The sequence below is a fragment of the Eurosta solidaginis genome, chromosome 4 (assembly GCF_040869045.1).
Source record: "Eurosta solidaginis isolate ZX-2024a chromosome 4, ASM4086904v1, whole genome shotgun sequence".
NCBI classification, from domain to species: domain Eukaryota; kingdom Metazoa; phylum Arthropoda; class Insecta; order Diptera; family Tephritidae; genus Eurosta; species Eurosta solidaginis.
Window position 1 is genome coordinate 193,181,151 of NC_090322.1, and position 25,218 is coordinate 193,206,368.

The 25,218-nt window shown below is 37.6% G+C and overlaps 1 protein-coding gene across 1 annotated transcript; it reads right to left on the reverse strand.

Annotated features, from left to right (window-relative positions):
* Window positions 1–1,354: 1,354 nt before the first annotated feature.
* Window positions 1,355–6,487, reverse strand: LOC137248858 (uncharacterized). Its single transcript, XM_067779776.1, has 2 exons — window positions 2,558–6,487; window positions 1,355–2,492 (listed from the first exon to the last, which is right to left on the reverse strand). Exon 1 carries the CDS (start codon window positions 4,317–4,319, stop codon window positions 3,381–3,383), a length of 939 nt encoding a protein of 312 aa, XP_067635877.1. The 5' UTR covers window positions 4,320–6,487; the 3' UTR covers window positions 1,355–2,492; window positions 2,558–3,380.
* Window positions 6,488–25,218: the final 18,731 nt, after the last annotated feature.

Sequence of the window (25,218 nt, forward strand, 5' to 3'; positions counted from 1 at the left end):
GCGAAGTTCCAATTTCGATATCCCTGTTGAAGAATAACATAGCGCGGGAAAGGACTGTTCACCCGCCGAGCTGCTCAAGCATGGAGGTGAAGAGTAGGTAAAAAGCATGCATCAATAAAAAACAGAAGATTATATGAATTGTATTAACCTTCATACGGTCTTCGGGTCAAATTTGACCCATTTTGGGAAGAAAATCGTTTTTCTCGAAAAGTTTGCTATTAATATGGCTGATATTTTATGACTTTTATTCATTTTAGAAACTTAAAAGATAGTAATGATTTCGGGCTCATACATTAACGACTTCGAGCCACAGATGTTTTTACAAATAAGGTGTTCGGGGCAAATTTGACCCTTTTGTTGCTTTTATTAAAAAAATTGAAAATTAAAATAAATGTTGTCAAAGAAACTATCTTTATCAATTAATTGGAGCTAGAAATAATAAGCAATATTTTACAAAACATTTCAGTGTGATAAATAACTTTTATACCATGCTTTTACAACGGGGGTCAAATTTGGCCCGAAGACCTTTAATGTCGATCTTTTTGAAGACCGTATGAAGGTTAAAAGATTTTAATCTCAAATAAACATAAAAATTTCAAATAATAAATTTCAAATAATAATTATTTGGAGTCTCTGAAATATAACATAAACATTAATTCATTAAATAAACTTAAAAGCCATAATATTTAAAATAGAGTATTCCACTTCGGTAAAATGTTAATGGTGTAAAAAGAAGCGTATAACATCACGGCATGTGAGATCATGTTAAGAATTGTAGGAACTTTAGTTTAAATTATAAGAGAAAAAAGCATGCAGCTATGTATATTGAATTGATCACATATTACTGTGCAAGAAAATCAAACTGGATACTTTCTTTGTAGTCAAGAGCGTTCTTCGCTCATTTACTATCTGACCGGATATCCGGGACCGGGATCCTTTTTGCGGTCTAAAAAGTTTTCTTCCATATATCTTTCAATTTCCGATTTCGTAGTCTCTGTTCTTACTAACATAAGGCCTTGTATTGTATTATCGTATTCATCCCAGATACATTGGTTTTTGTCTTCTTCAATTGCATCGTCGTCTACAATAACAATCCGTTCCGCGAGAATATCTTCATTTAAAATTTTTCGGGACAGCACATTTTTAGTGTACTCAAATGCATTTTCATTTTGAAAACCTTGTTGTTTGAAGCGGGGGTTTAGAAAAGTGCATTCCGCATATAATTCATTATACTCTAATCGGTCAAAACGAATTTGCATTCCCTGTTTTTTTTTTCTGACGAAAATTTTGACAGAAAATTATTGATTAAATTTCTGCATACTATAACTTTTGATAAAGTTACACACTTCTCTGCACTAATTTCTATAGTTATTTCATAAAATGGTTTTAAAAGTGGTAAAACCCCTTCTATAACCTCCCAGATTGATTGATCAACAATCAATTTTGAGCGCATAATAGCTACTACATCAGTTATAGCATCTTTTAATTTAATGAAACGCTCCAACATCTCGTATGTCGAATTCCACCTGGTAACAACATCTTGCTTTAATTTTAAATTTGGCAAATTCAGTTGTTCTTCCATTTGTTCAAGTTTTCGAAGTGCAGGTGCGCTTCGTCTGAAAAACTCCACTATCGATTTTACTTTATCTATTACATCAGATATTTCTGGGGTCGCTTTTTGCACGACCAAGTTTAAACAGTGGGCAAAGCATCCAACCGACCGCCACCCTCCCTGGGTTATGGCACCCACAATATTTGGTGCGTTGTCGCTTACTACTGTAGAGATTTTATTAGCTATACCCCACTCACATACAACATCTTTTAAAAAATTACACAGATTCTCACTGGTGTGCCTATCGTTGAAATCTTTGCAGCGCAACAAACTAGAACTCATTGCATTGTCACTATTGACATAATGAGCTTTTACAGCGACATAATGAGCATTGTTGCGCGAGGTCCAAGCATCTGTTGTAAGGCACACAGCTTAGATAGATTCCTTCACATTAATACGTAGCTCCTCACATGTTTTGAGGTATTCACTTTTTTGAAAGCTTCCGTCTTGTCGGTAATTTATAACCAGGGCATTGGGAAACCATTTCAATTAGTTTACGGAAATCTGGCTCCTCTACAATTCGTAGTGCATGGTGTCCTTTAGCTATCATCATTAGCAGCTGTCTATCAATTTCGTCCGATTTTTTTTTATTTGGCGGCTTTTTGGCATATGCAGTAATTTTTGGCTGCTTAAAAGGAGACTTTTCCGCTCTTACTTGCTGACCACCTTTATCAGGTTCAGACATTAGATCCACCATCGCAATGTCTTCTTCATCGTCGTTTTCCAACGCAGTGAAGGGATGTTTACTTTTCATATGCCGCCTTAAATTTCCAAGGGACCCACCAGAAATACTTATTGCAGCTCCGCAATACTTGCATTTAACTTTTTTTACACCATCGCTTTGTTTAAAGTGGCCCCATATCGAACTTCGCTTCGACATCTGAAAATAATAATCTTTATTTAATACACACATTCATATATAAAAAGCATCACTTGGCTACTTACTATTGCATGTATAAATTACTAATTATGTATATGATTTTGCCGAATTGCCGGGAAATGCTATCAGCTGTTTCGGTATACATATGACAACGAAGTGAGTTGCCATACGTTCTAAAACAACTTAAATACATTTTTGCCTGCAAAGTTGCCACATAAAAGTTTAGTTCGCTTTACTGAACGAACTACCGAACTAGTTCAATTAAAAGAACTAGTTCGTTAGTTCTTTAGTTCGAAAACGACCCAAGCCTATTAAACAGCATTTAATCTTCCACACCCCCACCCCCGTGGATCGAAGCCGATTCACCACTATCTACATCAAGCTTAGCCAGTTTGGAGGCAGCACGTTGAACTGTTCCTGAAGAAGTTGACACATCAGCTCGTCGGACTTGGCCGTCCTTCCCAGAGTAAACTCTTTCCACGCGACCTCGACGCCACTCTTTCCGTGGTGCCTTTACATCGCAGATGAACACGAGATCGCCCTCTCGCAATGGCTCTGTTGGCGCACACCACTTAACACGCCGAACCAGCTTCGGCAAATATTCTTCCACCCACCTTTTCCAGAACCTATCCCGTAATTGTCTAGCAACTCGCCATTGTTTACGAAGTGAGCAAAGCTTTTGATCCGGTTCGACAGCACTCCGTGTTTGTGCTGTGTTTGCGCTCCCCAGTAAAAAATGATTCGGTGTTAAAGGCTCTTCTTGTTCAGGCTCTACTGGCAAATGGGTAAGCGGACGCGAATTAACCACGTTTTCAGCTTCCACCAACAGACTATAGAATGTGTGCTCTTTAGGCTTCACCTCTTTCATTGTGTGTCGTAACACCTTCTTCACGCCTTGTACCATGCGTTCCCATACGCCGCCCTCAGAGGGATTTTCCGGCAATTAAGGACCCACTCAACGCCTTTCGATGTCAACTCACCCTGCAACGCGCAACAGTCAAACACATCTGAGAAACGTTCAGCCTCACCAGCAATTGCTATGAAATGTTTGCCATTATCCGATCTTATTCTGCTGGGCACTCCTCTCCGGTTCATAAAGTTCCTAATGGCCAATATGCACGCGTCAGTTGAAAGATCATAAGCAATTTCCAGATGGATAGCACGTACAGTCAAGCATGTAAATAAAGCTACCAATCGCTTCTCTGTTCTTCGACCGACCGTCACACTCACCGGCCCAAAATAATCTAATCCCGTGTAGGTGAACGGCCGCACGTATGGCGTCACTCGATCCTCCGGCAGCAAACCCATTATTGGCACAATTGGTCTGGCCCTTTTCAATTTACAAACGTTACAGTTGGCTATTCTCTTTGTAGGCACCACTGTTCCATTCATGACTGATTGATCGACCCCATGGAATTCCAGACGATACGTAAAGTGTTCACTGGATGGCTGCCATAGCATTCCTAACATCTTGCCCGACTCCATAGCTTCCTTTGAGGTAATAGCCAACGCTGAACTTCCACCACTTAATGCCGTTGCAACTTCTAAAGAGTTCGACCTAAACATTCGTAACTGAAAACCCGCCTCTGAATGAATGTCACAAACCTGCTTGGAAATCTCTATGGCTCTCGACGCGGTGGAGAAACTATCGACGTAGTCATCTACATAGTGGTAGTCCGTTATGGCTCGGACGGCCCGTGGGTCATGGCTGGTATGGTCTTTTGTGTTCATCACCTTGACGTAATTGGCCGAGCAAGGTGAGCAGGCTGCACCAAATGTCATCGCTGTCATCTCAAACACGTCTGGCGGCTGCTGGTTTGCGCGCATCTATCGTCCGGACGGATGACCACTTGGTGGAACATCTCTTGAATATCAGCACACACAGCCACGGCACCTTCTCTAAAGTGAAATAAAACGGAGACTAGTGGTCGATACTCTTGGGGCCCTTTCATCAATTTTGAATTTAACGATACTCCATGAGAAGTAGCTGCTGCGTCGAATACAAATCTAAGTTTGCCCGGCTTATCAGGATTTACCACGGCTAAATGTGGAAGATACCATGTCCTTGGGCTGGTTTCGACTAGCTCGCAGGGTTGCAGTTTGCGCGCATACCCCTTTTTCACATAATTGGAAATGATTTCGTTATATGTCTTCCCGAACTCTCCATCACGCGCGATCTTCCTCTCGATGCCCACCAAGCGCCTGAACGTCATGGAGTAGCTTTCCGGTAGCTCCACGTTGTCGTTCATCCAGAGCAATCCGGTTTGGAAACGCCCATTGACTTTGATCGTAGTTGATCGGAGAAGGTCTTTGGCTCGTATGTCGGCAGCACTTACGATTGAGGCGCGGCCTTCACCCCAAATGATTCTATATTGAAATATTCTTCTATCATTGCGTTCATCTGACGATCCGAATTATTTATATGTAGGCAAGATGGCTTTATTTGTGGAACGTTCTTCTATGGTCCGAAAATGCAGACACCTAGTTCCGTCATGGTCGCGAAAGGCCCATAGCGACCCTCCCTCCTATCAATTATTACAGGTTTGGTAGGTAGACCCAAGTGGCAGTGGTCTAACCCTATTAAAACTCTGGGGGTTACATTTTCGTATGGCTGAACTGGCATCTTTCCCTGATATCTGACGGCATCGCAGATGTCCCTCTGACTGAGGGTTTGCATTGGTAGTCTCAAATTGTCGATACCATGGACATTCCTAAGAGTATGACGCTTTCTCATTCCTAATCCGCTAATGGAAACGTTGGTGACAGCCACTTCCTCATTTGCTGCTCTACCTCCGAACCATGTAATTTTCACTTGACGCTCCTGACATTTAAGTCCGAGTTCTTGCACTAGTGACAAGTCCATCATTGTAATTGACGATCCTTCATCCAGGAGTGCATAAACATTCACGCTCTTATTTGGTCCATACAGGGTGGCGGGCACTACTCGAAACAACAAATTACTTGAAGCATGCGCAGAGTAACTAAGGACAGCGTTATTGGTGCTTGACGGCTTAGACGAATCAATAGTGTCCACCTGGCGACTTGTAGGACCGTCATGTAACATTATATTATGATATTATTGGCATCCACCAGTGGTGCATATTTTACGACGGCGGCATGCACCAGTGCGGTGCCCTGGTGATAGGCAACTAAAACATAAACGTAGACGTTTGACTGTCTTCCACCTTTCCGACACTTCGGCATCCAGGAAGCGACGACACTCGACATGACGGTGTTGACCCTGACATATTAAACATTTAAATGACACCTGATCTTTAGTTGCATGCAGAACCGGACGACGTTTCGGTTCACGACTATCATGGTCCTGGATCATTTGGACAAACTTTGCGATTTCAGAAAGCCTTTCGCTGAAATTAACGATTGTAGGATATGATTGAATCGCCGCTGAATACCTAGCCCAATCCAAATGTTTGCTAAGGGGTAATTTATTAGTCAATTCTTCTAGTAATGTCGGATTTGCTAAATGTTTTTCTTCACCGATTGATTGTAAAAACACGGTAATACTGTTTTCACACAGAAACTTAATGATCTCATTTCATCTTCTAATGAAATCGTAAATTTTTTGCTTTCACACAGAAGTAACTGCTCGATTAGTATGAAGGATGAAATGTCAAACGAATAAAATGACAATGTTATATGACAGAGAATCATGGCGGAACGATACAAGGTGGCAGCATCGTGACATACCTACAAACAAAAAAAAATTCCATTTACTTGTAAATTCGATGGACAAATGTCAAAATCGTACTGCGCCGGTAGTTGATGTATCAAATCAAATAAAAAAGGTTATAATCAGCTGTTCGATGGGGCCACCTTGTATCGTTCCGCCATGCAGACAATGACATTTACTTTGACAAATGACATTTTTAAGCACTGAACACACCAAAAACTAAGAAGCGGAAGGCTGCCAACAGAGTTGCATTGTGCTTTTGACTTCATTAGGCATTCGATTAGCTACTAATGAAATAATTATGGATTCGAATTTTGTAGGGAAGATTGAGCTCAATAAGCGTCTTAATGTAGAAAACTGTCTTTATTATCCAATAAGCCGTCTGTGTGAAAACAGTATAAGATTCCTAGTGGCTGTTGCAAAGGGTATTAACTTGTGGATGGCAGTCTTAGAAATTCTTGACATGTCACGCACTTCTTTGATTTGGCTACGTACTAACTGTTCTGGACGGCCGTATCTAAACCGTAGTTGTTCAATTACCGCGCCTACATTACTAGGGTGAATTAACAAAGATTTAACCGTGTCTTTCGCCTCACCTTTCAAGCATTTATTTAATCTCTGATTATTTTCAAAGTTAGTATAATTATATACAGAAGTAGACTCAACATAAGATGCGTAGAATACATGCCAGTTTTCTGGCAGCCCCGAGAATTGTGGTAGGGGAAGGGTTTGTAGGGGAAGGGTTAATTCCCGACGTCGCTGTTGATGTACGCGTTGATGCGCGGTGTTGTGGCATAGTAAATAAATTACTTTCGAAATTAGTTTGGGGAATCAACTGAATATTGGTTGTAGGGGCATTATAACTGTGCTGCACGTAGGCTGCGGCCTGCACGTTACGAAGGCTGGCAGAAGTATTTATGTGTGGTTGTCTATCAATGGTTGCAGCCTGACTACTATGTGACATACCTAAGGCAGAATATTCATTGACTGAGCAGACAAAATTATTTACACAGGCGCGTTCGGTATCGCCGACTGCGTTAACTTGAGGCTGCGGTACGGCTGGCTTGATATCATTTGCATGGCAATAAATATACGTGGGTAGGGTGATCGATGATAATGGCGGCCTTGACGGTGTCGTTACCAATGCGAAACGTTGGCGTTCGTTTTCGCATATTCTGGCGTGTGCATTTTGCAGTTGCATCTCCAATTTGCTTATTTGTTGTTGCATTTGGTAAAGTACGTTCAACTGTGACGAAACTGAATAGTTGGTTGAAGTTGTGGCTGTAGCATTGGAAATGCCATGTTCTAAGCTGGCGAGGTCGACGTTAGCAGAGGTGAGCCCGACTGAGGCGGCGCTGCTAGAAATTAAATTGGCATGTAAAGGGTTTGATATAAACTCGCTTACCTGGTGGGTTCGGTTGTATGTATTCACTTGTAGGTTAGTGGCTGGTGGAACATTCATTGGCATGGTTGTGTACTGCTGAACGTTGGCTGATGTAGTATTCAATGGTAAAGCATATGATGCTGGCGTACTGTGCAGTAGGTCACCAAACGGCGCTAGAAGATGCGGCACTGGTCATTGGAATGTTGAATGGCACACCAGATTATGAAGCAGTTGTCAGTAAAGTACCAATAGTTGTGGCAGTAATTGGTGGAGTACTGATTTCTTGCAACGGCGAAAATGACATAATAGCTGGCGCTAGACTAGGTAGTTAACTGTATGGTGCTGGTGGCCTGACTGATAGCTGGCTGGCCAGTGGACGGCGAAACACTAGACTCTTGTGTAACAAATGGCATTGCTTCTAACGACAGAGTTCTAGCTATTCGTGTACCTTTGTCGGCCTTTGCTGTTTCGCTTTTTGACGACACACTCAATGAAGGAGCACTCGATGTAGCTTTAGCGGACTTGGCAGTGATCTTCGCTAAGCTGGATGATGGAAAAGTGGTGGGCACAGAATTATTTGCTTGATTACATTTACTCCGGCGTGGAGGTGATCGTGGTATCATATTTTGCAGACACTTGTTGAAATTCAATACTGCCACTTTGTATGTAAAGTGGTAGCAGGCATTTCACCATAACCTCAAATCGCAAATTTAATGGCACGCTATTGCCGGCGAATAGTACTTGCAAATGTAATTTTTGTTTGCAAACCGTGAAAACTCGTTAACACGAAAAAACGTTTGCAAAACCGCGAAACTTGTAAAAACAGGAAATAAAGCGTATCACGCTATCGACACACAGGATGAACAGGCTTTTAGACTTAGCAAGTTTATTTCCTGGTGTTTTTTACGTGTCGATTTGTTCGCGTGACCTAACGTGACTTTTTTGCCGTTGCACGTATTTATATCAACTTGAACAAAGCGATGGCAAAAAACCCCAGAGTATCAACGATTTATTTTACAAACATCGATTACAAGTTATCATAGAGATGACATAGTACAAGGTGGTATAAGGCAAATACACAGCATTGATAATGACATTAAACAGCATTTAATCTTCCACACTAGTTAAAAGCTTCGCCACAATTAGAAAGCGTAAAAATATTCACAAAAATTATTTTGCCAATGTGCTGACCGTGTAGTTGGTCTATAAGTATGTGGGACTCAGTTAAACGGCAAGCAGTGTGCAATTAATAGGAGCACTTTTACAAGTCAGTATTGGTGGTTTTTCACTGCTGTCGGTTTTATGTGTCGCTTCTTTTTTTTCGGCGAATGTAGCTTTTCTCTTTATATATAATTTAAGGTTTCTTTGTCTGCGTTGTCGTTGAGCAAAGAAATATGTATCTGCTCTATCTTTCTGCTTCCCAAATTTTTCACCTTCCTCGTTTTCAAGCCCGGAAACGCATAGCAAATTTTCGCCAGTGATCGCAGATCTTTTCTTTCTTGTTTTCGATACTTTTGCATCGCAACTTTTTGGTCCTATCACTAGTCACTAGGTGTGTTCGCACGAAAACGCTTCCAAGTGGACCGTAACCGTAGACCATAACAGCAGACCGTAACAATGAGAAAGAAACAATTCCTTTCTCTTTCTAACACACTGCAGTTTGACACTTCGGTCAGTGTCAAACTATTGTGGAACTCAGTGGAACCTGCGTGGAACATGCGTTTGACACTGAACGAAGTGTCTAAATTACCGGGGTTTCTGTCGTGGAAAGCGACACAGGGAAATAAAAAACGGAGCGAAATATCAGATATGGGTTGCTGTGATGGTAAAATTTTTTGAACGAATTTAGTATGAAAACGTAGTGCGCCTATATGGGTCCTACAGAAAATTATACAAAAGTCTTGAATTGGGGTATCTGAGGACGCGTAGTTATTCCAGCATTAAGAATACAAACATGGGTGCTAAGTTTTTCTACCCGTTCAAAAGTTCTCCGCGAAAAACAGTTTGAAACCGAGGTCGACTGCAATAACCCGTCCAAAAATGTGGAAAAAGAAATGAAAAGACGCGTTTTGTCCTGTTATCAATAGTCCAAAGAGAAAAAGCATTCGAATTATTGGAAGCGAGGCAAAAACGCGTCTATTAATACCTCCCTTGACGGTTTTGGTCGTGTTTTAGCAATCGTCCCGGTAATAAAGTATCACAATTTGTTAATTAAAATTGTCCAAAATATATGTATTTTAAAGAGAAATGTAATTAAGTGCTCATTTGAAAGTAAATAAGGATATTTCTTTGTAATATAACAATAAAAATTTTACGCAGTTCTCTATAGCAGCTACTACACTTTTTTGTTTTGTCCTAAGAAGTACAACAGTGCCAAATAGCATCCACAAAAAAAAACGAACAATAACAAGCATTTTATCAGGTAAGCGTGGCTGTGTATGTGCGTGCTGCTACATATCCTACTTGTAGACCTTTACAATGTGCGCAATCTTATCTGTGTGATTTGTGGTTGGATAGCACTAGTACACTTTAAAGTTCACAGTTAGCGAATATGGCCCCTGATCTTTTGTTTACATTCGCAATGCGCATTCTTATCTGTGTGAATTGTGGTTGGATACCAACCTAGAATAAAAGTTAAAAAAAGCAGCAGTCGCCTGCTTAAACCACGTTTACACTTGTACTAATCTACAATAAATCGTCATTAGAAAACCTACGCGTTTAAATATGTTCCATCCCAACTAGATTATTATCTGAAAAGGTAATTCTTGACTTTAGCTCACAAACTCAACCAAAAATATCGGGTGAAGTGTCAAAAGACGCGTTTTGATCCCAGGACCACGAATCCGAAAGCAAAAATTCAAAATTTTATTTCTGTCAAAAGTTATTTCCAAAAAAACGAAAAATCGCTCGGAGCGCTCCGGAACCGGGAGTGGGATCCATAGTATTTTTGCGCAGAACATCTTCCTGCGTTGGCGGCCTTCGGCCTCGTTTCTAAAATATTACCCTGGGTGGGTCTAACACCGGTTTGGAGACCAAAACTATATCCGCGCAAAGCACTTTTACCCACAGTTTTTCTTGTGGGTATCACAAAATCATCAAAATTTCAACAACCATATTTCAATTTTGTTTGCAAATATCTCCGAAACGTAATAAAATTTTGAATTTCCGCTATCAGAATCGCTATCTTGGTCCAAAACGCGTCTTTTGACACCTCTTTCGATATTTTTGGGCGAGTTTTAGTAGTTGTGATCTAAAGTAAAGAATTACCTTCGACTGCTCTGAGTTAAATACGAAAATGAAGGTAATCTCGTTATATGTAAACTAGGTCTAATACGCATCCAAAAATACGGGGAGAGGTGTCAGAATAGGAGTTTTGGACTCAGTATCAATAATCCGAAGGCGAAAAAAAAAATTTTCGTCGTTCAAAAGATAGTCAAGAAAAACCGAAAAACGCCTCGGATCACTTCGAAACCAGAGGTGAGATCCATAATATTTTTACTTAGAACACCTTTCCACATTGGCGGCCTTCAGCCGCGCTTATAAAAAAATAAAGCGGAGTCATTGGTGCCGTTTGTCGTATCGCTGTAGTCGTATCCCTAAAGATGTAGTCATTGGTGCCGTTTGTCGTATCGCTGTAGTCGTATCCCTAACGTAATCAGCTGTTTATCGTTACGACGGTAACCAAAAACCAATTGGTTGACTACGATACGGCTACGACCTTAGCGACACCAATAAGCGATTGCATTGATTCTCATAAGGTTGGTCGAATCAGCTGTTATAAGGTTACCGATACTGTGAGGACCCCAAAGCCGAGGACTTTGTATCCTCACAACATATACATATCCATACATTTTTCTAAAGAACATAATTCGAACATACGTTTTGAAATAACTTGAAATTTATAATAATATTTGAATTTATCTTATACATTTTATATGAAATATACATATGTATACATTTATGAATTATACCCTAAATACATATATTCGGGTGTACATTGAATTGATAATTATTAAATTGAAGGACAAATTAGACTTGCGCACTTTTGCACGCAAGCAAAATATTTACATTTTCGCAAACATAAATTTTAAATATAGGATCACCCTAACATGCATTGAATATTTGGAAGGGAGGTAGATACGCACAAAACATAAAAATGCAGCGGTCAATTAACCCTTTGCACACTCAAAATCCAATACACCCAGCTACAAATACAACGTACATAATAACTTAAGTGAACGGAGATCAGCAGCAAGTCGTCAAAATAAGCGCCGCTACTAATTGAAATTTCGCTATACATATTTACGCACTAGCATACAACACACCAACGCACGCCATACAACAGACGGCAGAAGCATTGGGCAAAGCAAAACACAACATTAGAATCAGGTGACCACAAACAAATGTACAAACACACAATAGTTAAAGCAAAGGCTGGAAAGCATGGGATGAGCAAGTACAAAGGCATTAGGGCCGTTCCATTGGTTTATCGAGCTCTGGCTCTGGCTCAAATCTCATTGGAACGATCTGGATCAACTTTATGAGAACTGGCAGCACTAATATAAAACATCTGTTTTGTTGAAAATAAAAAGAAACGTACACAAAATTTTAAGATACTGATAGAATTATTAACATTTAAATAGTTTCGCACGTAAGCAAACTATTTATTTTCCATACATCATCTTCAAGTTCTTTACTCTTTCAGTGTTTTTGCTTTTAAATATGGCGAATTATTTTATGTATACACAAATGTACACATATTTACTTATTTTGTTTAAAGCTGGCTTCAGGTCAAATTGAGTAAAACACAATATGTTTAAGTTTTACTACCAATATATTTCGGCTACTCTTCCGGTAACCGTCTTCAGGGCGTGACTATTGACAAAATCAAAACAAAATAAAATAAAACATTGACAATTGCACATATTAAAAAATATAAAATTGAACAAAATATATGTACATACATGGCATTTATTTACACGTCTGCTCTGTCTGACGTGGAGCTGTGTACTGTCTTGTTGGAAAGTAAATATTTGTAGCTGTGCGCGCAGTTCGCTATATCTGTCTTATAATTGAGCCAAATGTTTGTATCTTTGTCGACGATATGTAACATTTCTAGAGTGAAACGTTTGCTATAATGTTGTTCTTGCTGGAGAATCTTTGTTTCTTCAAAATTTGGTGTATGTGCTCTCATTTTACAGTGCATCATGAGTGCTGTTTTTTGATTCATTACATTATGGCAATGTTTTAAATCCGACTTGTGTTGGGCAAGTCTACTTTTCAATTTTTGTTTGCTTGTTCCTACATAAACACTATGGCAAGGCTCATTGTTTTTACCTCCTTTGCATGGAATTTCATAAACTACGTTGCTTTTTTCCATTTCGGGTATTTTAGATTTTGTTTTGTTGAAAAAGTTTTTCAAGGTATTAATAGGTTTGTGTGCTATTTTAATATTTTCTTTATTGTAACAATCTGACGTCGCGATTCGTTCAGAGAGTTGAGGTACATAAATAACTGACTTGAAAATTACTGGGTTTTCGGATTTTTGCTTTTGGTTTTGATTTATTTAATAAGCTTTTAATAGTTTTATCGGGGAAATCGTCATTCCTTAGTAATGCAAATATTTCTTTTTCTATTTGGTTGTGGTACATCTCATCTGAACTTTGTAACATCCTTCGAATACAGCCCATTGCTGTATTTCGTATCATCGCCTTTGGGTGTTTAGAAAAAAAGTTGACGATTCGTCCTGATGCCGTCGGTTTATTATACCACTTTAATTTGAGTACATTTCCATACTTGTTTATCATTGAATCCAGAAAAGGTAATTTTCCGTCTTGTTCTAGTTCTATGGTGAATTGTATACTTTTGTTGAAAGAATTTAGCGCGTTTAAAGTGTTTTGTACCTCCTTTTCACTTACTATTGCAAACAAGTCATCGACATACTTTGTAAGCAATCTTGGTTTGCATCCCAATTTTTCCAATGTGTTTTCCAAAAGTTTTTCCATTATTATGTCTGCAATCACTGGCGAAGCAGGTGATCCCATTGGCATGCCTTTTATTTGTGTATATATAGTGTCGTTGTATTTAAAATATCTACTTTCCTGAATACAGAATTTTACTATTTCCATAAATAATTGCTTTGGTATCATTGTGTGTTCTTGTATTATTGTCCATTTTTCTAAAATAACGTCAAGTGCTAATTGTATAGGTATACTCGGGAATAGGGAAATAACGTCAAATGATATAAGTTTTTCGTCATCACCTATGTAGGCATTGTTTACTCTTTCTTTAAAATCTAGTGTGTTTCGTATATTATATATGGAGTTCGCTGTTAAATTTTTGAGTATATCCGTAATATATTTACATAATCCGTACGATGGCGATCCGATTGCCGAACATATCGGTCTAAGTGGTAATCCTTCCTTATGTGTTTTGGGTAAGCCATAAATTCTGGGCGGTAACGACGTATTAGATGTAAGTTTGCTTCTTTCGGCCTTTGTTATAAGTTCCCTTTTAAACAGCTTTTCGACTAGATTATTGTTCCTGGCTTGTAATCGTGATGTGGGATCTTTATTTAGAGTTCTATACGTATTTTTGTCATTTAAAATATTTGTCATTTTTTCATTATATTCGTCAATTTCCATTGCCACGGTTTTTGTACCTTTGTCCGATGTTAAAATTTTTATGTTTTTATTTCTGCTAAGAAAATTTCGTGTTTGCTCCACTGTGTCTGTTATTGTTCTATCTATTACACTTTGCCGATGTGTTCTCGTGTGGTTTTTTATAAGCCACGAGAATATCGTGCGGGCATCTTCTTGCTGCTCTTTGTTGTTAAGAGTTTGTATCAGCTCCTCTCCATCCGCTATATATTTGAAGAGAGGAAAGCTCTTGTTGTCCACTGGTAGACCAAACTTTGGTCCTTTTGCTAACAATGCTTTTACGTCATGTGGAATCTCTACTTTCGTTGTATTTATAAACCACTCTTTTTGTTTATTGTTGTTGGTAAAAAATTAATTTCGTTTGGTTCGTAGCTTCTCATATTTCACACTTTGTCGGTTTTTTATCGTTGTTGATAGTTTTTTACCGATTTTTTCTTCGCTTTCCATAAACTCATGGAAATCTTCTTCGCTTAATTGTTCTTTTAATTTTGCTGTTGCTTCTTCTATTTTTCTATTTAGATCTCTCATTGCATTATGTTTATGTTTGATTAGTAAGTTTAAAATTTTTGTTTGATAGTAATGTGTGTGTTGTTGTAGAAGTTTTTCTATGTCAGTGTATGTGTCACGGTCAGATACAAATAATTTATAACATTTATCTGAATTTTTTATGAAATTCGGAATTAGCTTAGACTTTCTACATTGTAGAAGGAACTTTATATTACACTTAATTTTTACCAATTTTTTGGATGTTGCTTGAAGTTTGTTGATTGTTGTTTTGGTGTTGTCATAGTTGGTTTTTATACTTGCATATCCCATTGTAATTTGTTATATGCCTACGGCGTGCCTTCCGTTTTTATATAATTGTGATTTTTGGCGACCTCTTAATCAATTACTTATTTTCTTTAAAGCTGGCTTCAGGTCAAATTGAGTAAAACACAATATGTTTAAGTTTTACTACCAATATATTTCGGCTACTCTTCCGGTAACCGTCTTCAGGGCGTGACTATTGACAAAATCAAAACAAAATAAAATAAAACATTGACAATTGCACATATTAAAAAATATAAAATTGAACAAAATATATGTACATACATTGCATTTATTTACACGTCTGCTCTGTCTGACGTGGAGCTGTGTACTGTCTTGTTGGAAAGTAAATATTTGTAGCTGTGCGCGCAGTTCGCTATATCTGTCTTATAATTGAGCCAAATGTTTGTATCTTTGTCGACGATATGTAACATTTCTAGAGTGAAACGTTTGCTATAATGTTGTTCTTGCTGGAGAATCTTTGTTTCTTCAAAATTTGGTGTATGTGCTCTCATTTTACAGTGCATCATGAGTGCTGTTTTTTGATTCATTACATTATGGCAATGTTTTAAATCCGACTTGTGTTGGGCAAGTCTACTTTTCAATTTTTGTTTGCTTGTTCCTACATAAACACTATGGCAAGGCTCATTGTTTTTACCTCCTTTGCATGGAATTTCATAAACTACGTTGCTTTTTTCCATTTCGGGTATTTTAGATTTTGTTTTGTTGAAAAAGTTTTTCAAGGTATTAATAGGTTTGTGTGCTATTTTAATATTTTCTTTATTGTAACAATCTGACGTCGCGATTCGTTCAGAGAGTTGAGGTACATAAATAACTGACTTGAAAATTACTGGGTTTTCGGATTTTTGCTTTTGGTTTTGATGTTTTGATTTATTTAATAAGCTTTTAATAGTTTTATCGGGGAAATCGTTATTCCTTAGTAATGCAAATATTTCTTTTTCTATTTGGTTGTGGTACATCTCATCTGAACTTTGTAACATCCTTCGAATACAGCCCATTGCTGTATTTCGTATCATCGCCTTTGGGTGTTTAGAAAAAGAACTTTGCATTACTAAGGAATAACGATTTCCCCGATAAAACTATTAAAAGCTTATTAAATAAATCAAAACATCAAAACCAAAAGCAAAAATCCGAAAACCCAGTAATTTTCAAGTCAGTTATTTATGTACCTCAACTCTCTGAACGAATCGCGACGTCAGATTGTTACAATAAAGAAAATATTAAAATAGCACACAAACCTATTAATACCTTGAAAAACTTTTTCAACAAAACAAAATCTAAAATACCCGAAATGGAAAAAAGCAACGTAGTTTATGAAATTCCATGCAAAGGAGGTAAAAACAATGAGCCTTGCCATAGTGTTTATGTAGGAACAAGCAAACAAAAATTGAAAAGTAGACTTGCCCAACACAAGTCGGATTTAAAACATTGCCATAATGTAATGAATCAAAAAACAGCACTCATGATGCACTGTAAAATGAGAGCACATACACCAAATTTTGAAGAAACAAAGATTCTCCAGCAAGAACAACATTATAGCAAACGTTTCACTCTAGAAATGTTACATATCGTCGACAAAGATACAAACATTAGGCTCAATTATAAGACAGATATAGCGAACTGCGCGCACAGCTACAAATATTTACTTTCCAACAAGACAGTACACAGCTCCACGTCAGACAGAGCAGACGTGTAAATAAATGCAATGTATGTACATATATTTTGTTCAATTTTATATTTTTTAATATGTGCAATTGTCAATGTTTTATTTTATTTTGTTTTGATTTTGTCAATAGTCACGCCCTGAAGACGGTTACCGGAAGAGTAGCCGAAATATATTGGTAGTAAAACTTAAACATATTGTGTTTTACTCAATTTGACCTGAAACCAGCTTTAAACAAAATAAGTAATTAATTAAGAGGTCGCCAAAAATCACAATTGTACACATATTTAGTTCAGTGCTACAATGGCTCAACTATATCGTTGGCTCATCTCACCAGCTGATTTTATTTTTTTCATTTCACTGTAGTAGAGATTGTCAGAAGGAGATGGCAAACTTAAAATGAAACCAACGAATTTACATCATTTTCTTACTACATACAAATGCTGCTAAGTTTTATGATTTCATTCCATTCCATTCGTCTAACACCATCACGCTAATTTTGGCAATGTGAACAAAGGTATGTTGTTGCTGTAGAGATGAACCAACCATATAAGTTACGTTCCATTGAGACTTGAGCGAGATACGGATAGAAATTTAACAGGCAAATGCAACAACAACGTTGTGATCGTGATATTTATCTGGTTCAATTTCTGATCCGTATAGCAGTTCTGTTCGTTTCGTTTTCTGTAGTAGATTTTTTGACAGCTAACCACTTTTGAGTTGGTAGCACTCATGGCTCAACTATATGGTTGGTTCATCTCTACAGCAACAACATACATTTGTTCACATTGCCAAAATCAGAGTGTTGCTGTTAGACGAATGGAATGGAATGAAAACATAAAACTTAGCAGCATTTGTATGTAGTAAGAAAATGTTGTAAATTCGTTGGTTTCATTTTAAGTTTGCCATCTCCTTCTGACAATCCCTACTACAGTGAAATGAAAAAAATAAAATCAGCTGGTGAGATGAGTCAACCATATAGTTGAGCCATTGTAGCACTGAACTAAATATGTGTACATTTGCGTATACATAAAAGAATTCGCCATATTTAAAAGCAAAAACACTGAAAGAGTAAACAACTTGAAGATGATGTAAGGAAAATAAATAGTTTGCTTACGTGCGAAACTATTTAAATGTTAATAATTCTATCAGTATCTTAAAATTTTGTGTATGTTTCTTCTTATTTTCAACAAAACAGATTTTTTATATTAGTGCTGCCAGTTCTCATAAAGTTGATCCAGATCGTTCCAATGAGATTTGAGCCAGAGCCAGAGCTCGATAAACCAATGGAACGGCCCTATAGTTGAGCCATGAGTGCTACCAACTCAAAAGTGGGTAGCTGTCAAAAAATCTACTACAGAAAACGAAACGAACAGAACTGCTATACGGATCAGAAATTGAACCAGATAAATATCAGGATCACAACGTTGTTGTTGCATTTGCATGTTAAATTTCTATCCGTATCTCGCTCAAGTCTCAATGGAACGTAACTAATGTATTCGATAAGGAGCATTATGGTGCGTAGAAATTCATGGGAAGGAAATACTCGCCGGAATAACAGTTGTTTTATATTGTTAATACTATTAGTTAGAAGTTGTTATTATAAAATAACCGTTTGCCTGCGTGCAAAAATTAATATATAAGGGCGACGAGTTCGCATTAAAATTCAGAGATTAGGAGACAGGCATACGAGTCAGTAGGTTTTATGACTACCGACCAAGAGTACACCTGAAGGTTTTTGACTTCTGATGTATATTGGAACGATTTTCCGTCATCCCTTGTCAAATTTGGTTTTGAGACAAACCGGTTTCGGCGTTGTGCCATCATCAGTGTCGATTTTCGTTCTGATCTGTTGTTGTCATTTGTCCTGTATTTATAGTTCGTAGGTATATGAGCAGGTATTGTCAAATTGATGCTTGTGTATATTTAGTTATGTGTATGTGCTGTGTGTTCGTTCAGAACCGAGGGTGGTTTACTAATCGATTTGTGTGGCTGACTGGGTTAGGTAGAAATCTGTGATTTTAGTCGTTTGACCTTCTTTGTCGGTTTTTTGTTTTGGTGTGTTAATTTTTTTGTGTTTATTTGTTGTTGTGCGTTTGTCTGTTGTACCTGTGTGATTAAGTTGTTTCCTGTAAACAAGTTTTAAAGGCTCGAATATTGTGTCAGAAATGGTGTTTATCTGTTCGTTTATTATTCTACCGTTGAATGTTTTCTGTTTGTAGATTTCCATGTTTTCGAGTACGTTGAGACGTCGGCCCTTTTCTTGTATGTGAAGAACCCTAACTGTTTTATTGATGTTTGCTGGGGAACATTCATTCTCGACCATGTGATTCGCGAAGTTAGACTCGGGTATAATGTTTGGATTCCGTATTTTTTGTTGTAATCTCTAATATGTTCTCTGAACCTCGTTCTTATTTGCCGTCCTGTTTGTCCTATGTAACTATGCTGGCATCCGCAGGTAAGCTTGTATACGCCGTGGCTGCTAAACGGATCCTCTGAGTTAATGTTAGTTCTTAGTTTTCGCCCTAGATTGTTCGATGTTTTGAATGCTGTGTTAATGTTGTATTTTTTAAAGAAATTTGCCAATTTATATGTTGCTTTTCCAGTATATGTCATAGTAGTCCAGCTATTATTTTCTTTTTCATTATTTCTTTTTGGTTCTCCATTTGTCCTTCTGAGCTTATCTACTAGTGCTTTTTTATATCCGTTGTTTGCAGCGATATTATATATGACCTCAAGTTCTCTCTTATATGCCTCTTGTGTAAGAGGTGTTCTTTCAAGTCTATGTACCAAGTGCCTTAATGCTGCATTTTTATGATGTTGAGGCTGATTTGAGGTATTGTGTATTATTGTGTCTGTGGCCGTTGACTTTCTATATATGTTATAGTTAAATCTTTTGGCTTCTTTATCAATATTTATCGTGAGGTCTAGATAGTTGATTCCTCCGTCTTTTTCGGTTTCCATTGTAAATTTTATATTGCCGTGCTGTTTGTTGAGGTACTCCAGTACGAGCTCTTCGTTATTAGTAGTTAAAACGCATATTATGTCATCCACGTATCTAGCATAAAATGACACGCCTAATTTGGACTTCAGCTCCAGTATGTACTTTTCTTCCAGATTTTGCATGAACACTTCCATAAGAATTGCTGATGTGGGGCTTCCCATTCCAAGACCGTTTGTTTGTCTGTATATTTTATTGTTGAATTTAAAATAGTTTTGACGTAAAGTGGTTCTTAGCGTATTTGTGATTTGCATACTTTTCACTTTGTTTTTTGTGTTATGAACTATTGTTGAGCTAACTATGTCCAAAGGTCTTGGAATGGGAAGCCCCACATCAGCAATTCTTATGGAAGTGTTCATGCAAAATCTGGAAGAAAAGTACATACTGGAGCTGAAGTCCAAATTAGGCGTGTCATTTTATGCTAGATACGTGGATGACATAATATGCGTTTTAACTACTAATAACGAAGAGCTCGTACTGGAGTACCTCAACAAACAGCACGGCAATATAAAATTTACAATGGAAACCGAAAAAGACGGAGGAATCAACTATCTAGACCTCACGATAAATATTGATAAAGAAGCCAAAAGATTTAACTATAACATATATAGAAAGTCAACGGCCACAGACACAATAATACACAATACCTCAAATCACCCTCAACATCATAAAAATGCAGCATTAAGGCACTTGGTACATAGACTTGAAAGAACACCTCTTACACAAGAGGCATATAAGAGAGAACTTGAGGTCATATATAATATCGCTGCAAACAACGGATATAAAAAAGCACTAGTAGATAAGCTCAGAAGGACAAATGGAGAACCAAAAAGAAATAATGAAAAAGAAAATAATAGCTGGACTACTATGACATATACTGGAAAAGCAACATATAAATTGGCAAATTTCTTTAAAAAATACAACATTAACACAGCATTCAAAACATCGAACAATCTAGGGCGAAAACTAAGAACTAACATTAACTCAGAGGATCCGTTTAGCAGCCACGGCGTATACAAGCTTACCTGCGGATGCCAGCATAGTTACATAGGACAAACAGGACGGCAAATAAGAATGAGGTTCAGAGAACATATTAGAGATTACAACAAAAAAATACGGAATCCAAACATTATACCCGAGTCTAACTTCGCGAATCACATGGTCGAGAATGAATGTTCCCCAGCAAACATCAATAAAACAGTTAGGGTTCTTCACATACAAGAAAAGGGCCGACGTCTCAACGTACTCGAAAACATGGAAATCTACAAACAGAAAACATTCGACGGTAGAATAATAAACGAACAGATAAACACCATTTCTGACACAATATTCGAGCCTTTAAAACTTGTTTAAGGAAACAACTTAATCACACAGGTACAACAGACAAACGCACAACAACAAATAAACACAAAAAAATTAACACACCAAAACAAAAAACCGACAAAGAAGGTCAAACGACTAAAATCACAGATTTCTACCTAACCCAGTCAGCCACACAAATCGATTAGTAAACCACCCTCGGTTCTGAACGAACACACAGCACATACACATAACTAAATGTACACAAGCATCAATTTGACAATACCTGCTCATATACCTACGAACTATAAATACAGGACAAATGACAACAACAGATCAGAACGAAAATCGACACTGATGATGGCACAACGCCGAAACCGGTTTGTCTCAAAACCAAATTTGACAAGGGATGACGGAAAATCGTTCCAATATACATCATTTGTCCACCCTGTCGGAAAATCAACCAAACAAGATAAGTTTTTGACTTCATTTGTACTAAAAGTATATTCGTCTGAAGGCTTTATTACTCCATTCGACCGCAGAGGTTGGTCGGGGGCTTTATTACCTAAGTCACCTCTTACAAAGCAAGGGAATCAGCTAGGAGTAGAAATAGAATTTTTATTAAATAAATATTTTCATAACGTTTTTATACGAAATAAACAGGGTTATTCTTTTAGAAGGACCGGTAGGAATTTCTACTTTCAGGAACCCTGGACGGACTGAGGCGAACCCCGGCAAAGTCAAAGGAAAAGTCCGTCACAATACGGTTACCGATAAAGCACCAATGTCTCCAGCTTAACGTAGTCAGCTGTTTATCGTTACGACGGTAAACCAAAAACCAATTGGTTGGCTACGATACGGTTACATGATGGAATTATAGAAGGTGGCGCACTGCGCATGTAAACATTATTTTAAGGCAATTTTTACGTCATGTTCCTTTAGCTCTTGTTTTTTCCTCTCTTTCTTTCTTTCGCTGAAGAAGTCAAGTGTGACGTAGATGCGCAGAACGAAGCAATTTTGAACTCGTGAACGCACAATCTTATGTGTGTGAATTGTGATACGGCTACGACCTTTTTTATTTATTTTTTTTTACGACCTTAGAGCCTCCTGCGATTTACAACCAGATTGACTGAATTTTTGTATGTGTGCGTGTCTGGTATTTGACGCTTGCCCAGCGACTATCAAATAAAAAGCCATCAATCAACATTTGCATTGAGAAACCGTAGCGTTCGGACGTGAATATGCCGTCATCGGATGATGACTTTCTTTACTTGCAACTACAGCAGTTTTATTAAATAATAAAAAAATTAATAAAAATTTTATTAAAGAATAATAAAAGCTTTACATTCTATAAAGCTGCTAAACATTGATAATTTTCAATAAATTTTAATATGAATTGCTGTTCTTCCGCGCACTTTTTCATTTTGAATGTCGACACAAACTAAATACAACACTGCTCTTTTGTCAATCACACCCCGCGACTATCAAATAAGCAAGCGTCAAATGAAAAAATCAAAAATTTTTGATTTTCATCAACGTGTAGCCGACACCAAATACGTGTGTCACGAAGCCACCCGACTGCACTAACACACACAAAATTCAGTCAATCTGGTTGTAAATCGCAGGAGGCTCTTAGCGGCACCAATAATCGATTGCATTGATTCCCATAAGGTTGGTCGAATCAGCTGTTATAAGGTTACCGATACGGTTACCGATAAAACACCAATGTCTGCAGCTATACCCTGGCCAAAAAGTCACGGTAACGTTTTAAGGTTCATGCAAATTATACGACGCGACATGTAGTGACAAAATATTCTTTGCATGTATTCTTATGGAACTATGCACCCTAGCGACAGTCGAACGACACGACACGAGAGCAAAAATGCCGCGAATATTTTGTCGGAACGTGTTACATGTCGCGTCGTAAAATGTGCATGAACCTTTACAAGACGGTGCACCACCTAATTTTTAACAAAAATGATCAAAGGTAGTATCAAAAGACGCGTCTCGACCTCCATTTTAAGAATCCGCAAGCGGAAATCAAAAATTTTATTTCTGTAGAAAGTTATTCACAAAAGCCGTAAAATGACCCCGAGAGGGCCCGAAATATGTGGACCGATCCATAGTTTTTTTTGCATATAACACCTTTCTGCGTTGGCGCCTTTTGGCCACGCTTATAAAAAATTACCCTGGGTGGATCCGACACCGGTTTGGGGATCAACACTAAATGTGCGCAGAACACTTTTCTGCATTAGTGTGTGTGTGTGACAACAAATCTGGCAAAAAACAACAAACAAATGAAAATTTGAACTGATTTTTTGCTTATATCTTTTGACAGAAATAAAAATTTAAGTTTACGCTTTCGGATTCTAAAAACGGAGGTCGTGACGCGTCTTTTGATACCACCTTTGATAATTTTTGATAAAAATTAGGCGCTGCACCGCGTCTTGTAAAACGTTACCCAAAAAGGAAACCAATCAACTCACAAGAGCCTAACATTTTTTTGATCTCACACGATTAATTAAAAAAATCAACCCAATTACGAAGTATACAAAATCTGCTATGAAGTACTATTTCTTGTATGTCTTATGTTCGGACATCATGAAAATGATTTAAGACTTTCCTGATTTATAATTAACTACTTGTTTATTTGTTTTCAAATTGGTACCGTCGCAATATACCCGTAAATGTTTCTTTCTTTTCAGTTGCTCTTAAACAAACATAATAATTCATATTCAATAATTATAAGCCGGCGTTAAGCTCATGAATTCTTAAATATTAAACTACTTGAATAATTAGAAGGGACTATTTTTGCTATTGACCAATTTTACGCCTTTTTTGCACCCAACTCCTAAATTGATTTAACATATCTGATGGCAATGAAAGTATACAAAAAATAACCTTGGGGCAAAAGTATTTAGTACTGAATGGAAAAAAGTGTGCATTCATTTCAAGTTTACATTCACTTGAACTTTGAGTTAAAGTATTTTAAGCCATTCAAGAATGGAGATTTATAATATGCAACCAAAAAATCACAAATTTTTAAAAGAATGCTGAGAGAATGCACACTCAATTGATTCAATGTTTTTACAGCTCTGATCCGGACAGTTTAATTTTTCTTTTCTGCCTTCGGATTATTGTTGTGGAGTTCCAGTTTACCGGGAATTCTGGGTAATATTTTACAAGACGATGCACCACCAAATTCTTATCAAGCATTTTGAATGAAGGTAGAGGCGCGGTTTTAGAATCCTAAAGCGAAAGTTAAAATGTTATTTGTGTCAAAATGTACCAGCAAATAATCGATGCAAATTATTGTACACACACTAAAACCTTTATGCATAAAAGTGTTCTGCGGGGATACAATTTTTATCCCCAAGACGGTTTTGGACCGGCCATGGTTATTTTTTTAAATAGTCACCGAAGTCTGCCAAAGCAGAAAAGGATCTGTGTAAAAAAAACTATGGAGCGGGATCCCGATTTCGGATCTTCTTGTGGCCATTTTCCGGTTTTTGCAAGTAGTTTTCGACAGAAATAAATTTTTTTAATTTCCGCTTCCGGTTTCTCAAATCGAAGGTCGAAACGCGTCTCTTAATCTGACATTACTTTTCTTTCTGTCAAGTCTTCCTACATCTTTAACTGATGCAATCGTGTTGTAATATTTCTAATTGTTTTATGTACTCTTTATGATTGTGAACACTCAGAGAAAGTGGCCTATGTGCACTCCCTAACAGCGCTCATTCAACACGGCGTATACAGACCACAACCACAACAAAGCAAAGCTTGACGCCAACCGTTGCCAAGCATTGGCTTCTTGATTACTTTGAAAGCGGCAGTCACTAATATAAATTACAGCAAATAGTAGCGAAAAATTTTCAAAAAAATATTATGTTTAAAAACACCCAAAATAATGATTTTAGCTTTTATTGTCTCTTATTTACTTCTATTTTAGTTTTTATTGAAAAAATAAAAAGTACGCCTCACCTTCGCTTCCCAAAAATAGAATTAGATTTAATCTGGCTGCTACAGCTGTCATGATTGAATGTCGTGCTGCTCTGTCGCGTCGAAAATAGCGACGCTCATAAGAACATGTGTAAAAATGACAGATGTGGCGGCTACACCGCCGTCGTGAATGTAGTCAGCCCTATAGCTTGCTGATTATACCGGAGGATCATTGCCAGAAGGGAAATAAATTTGTTTCAGT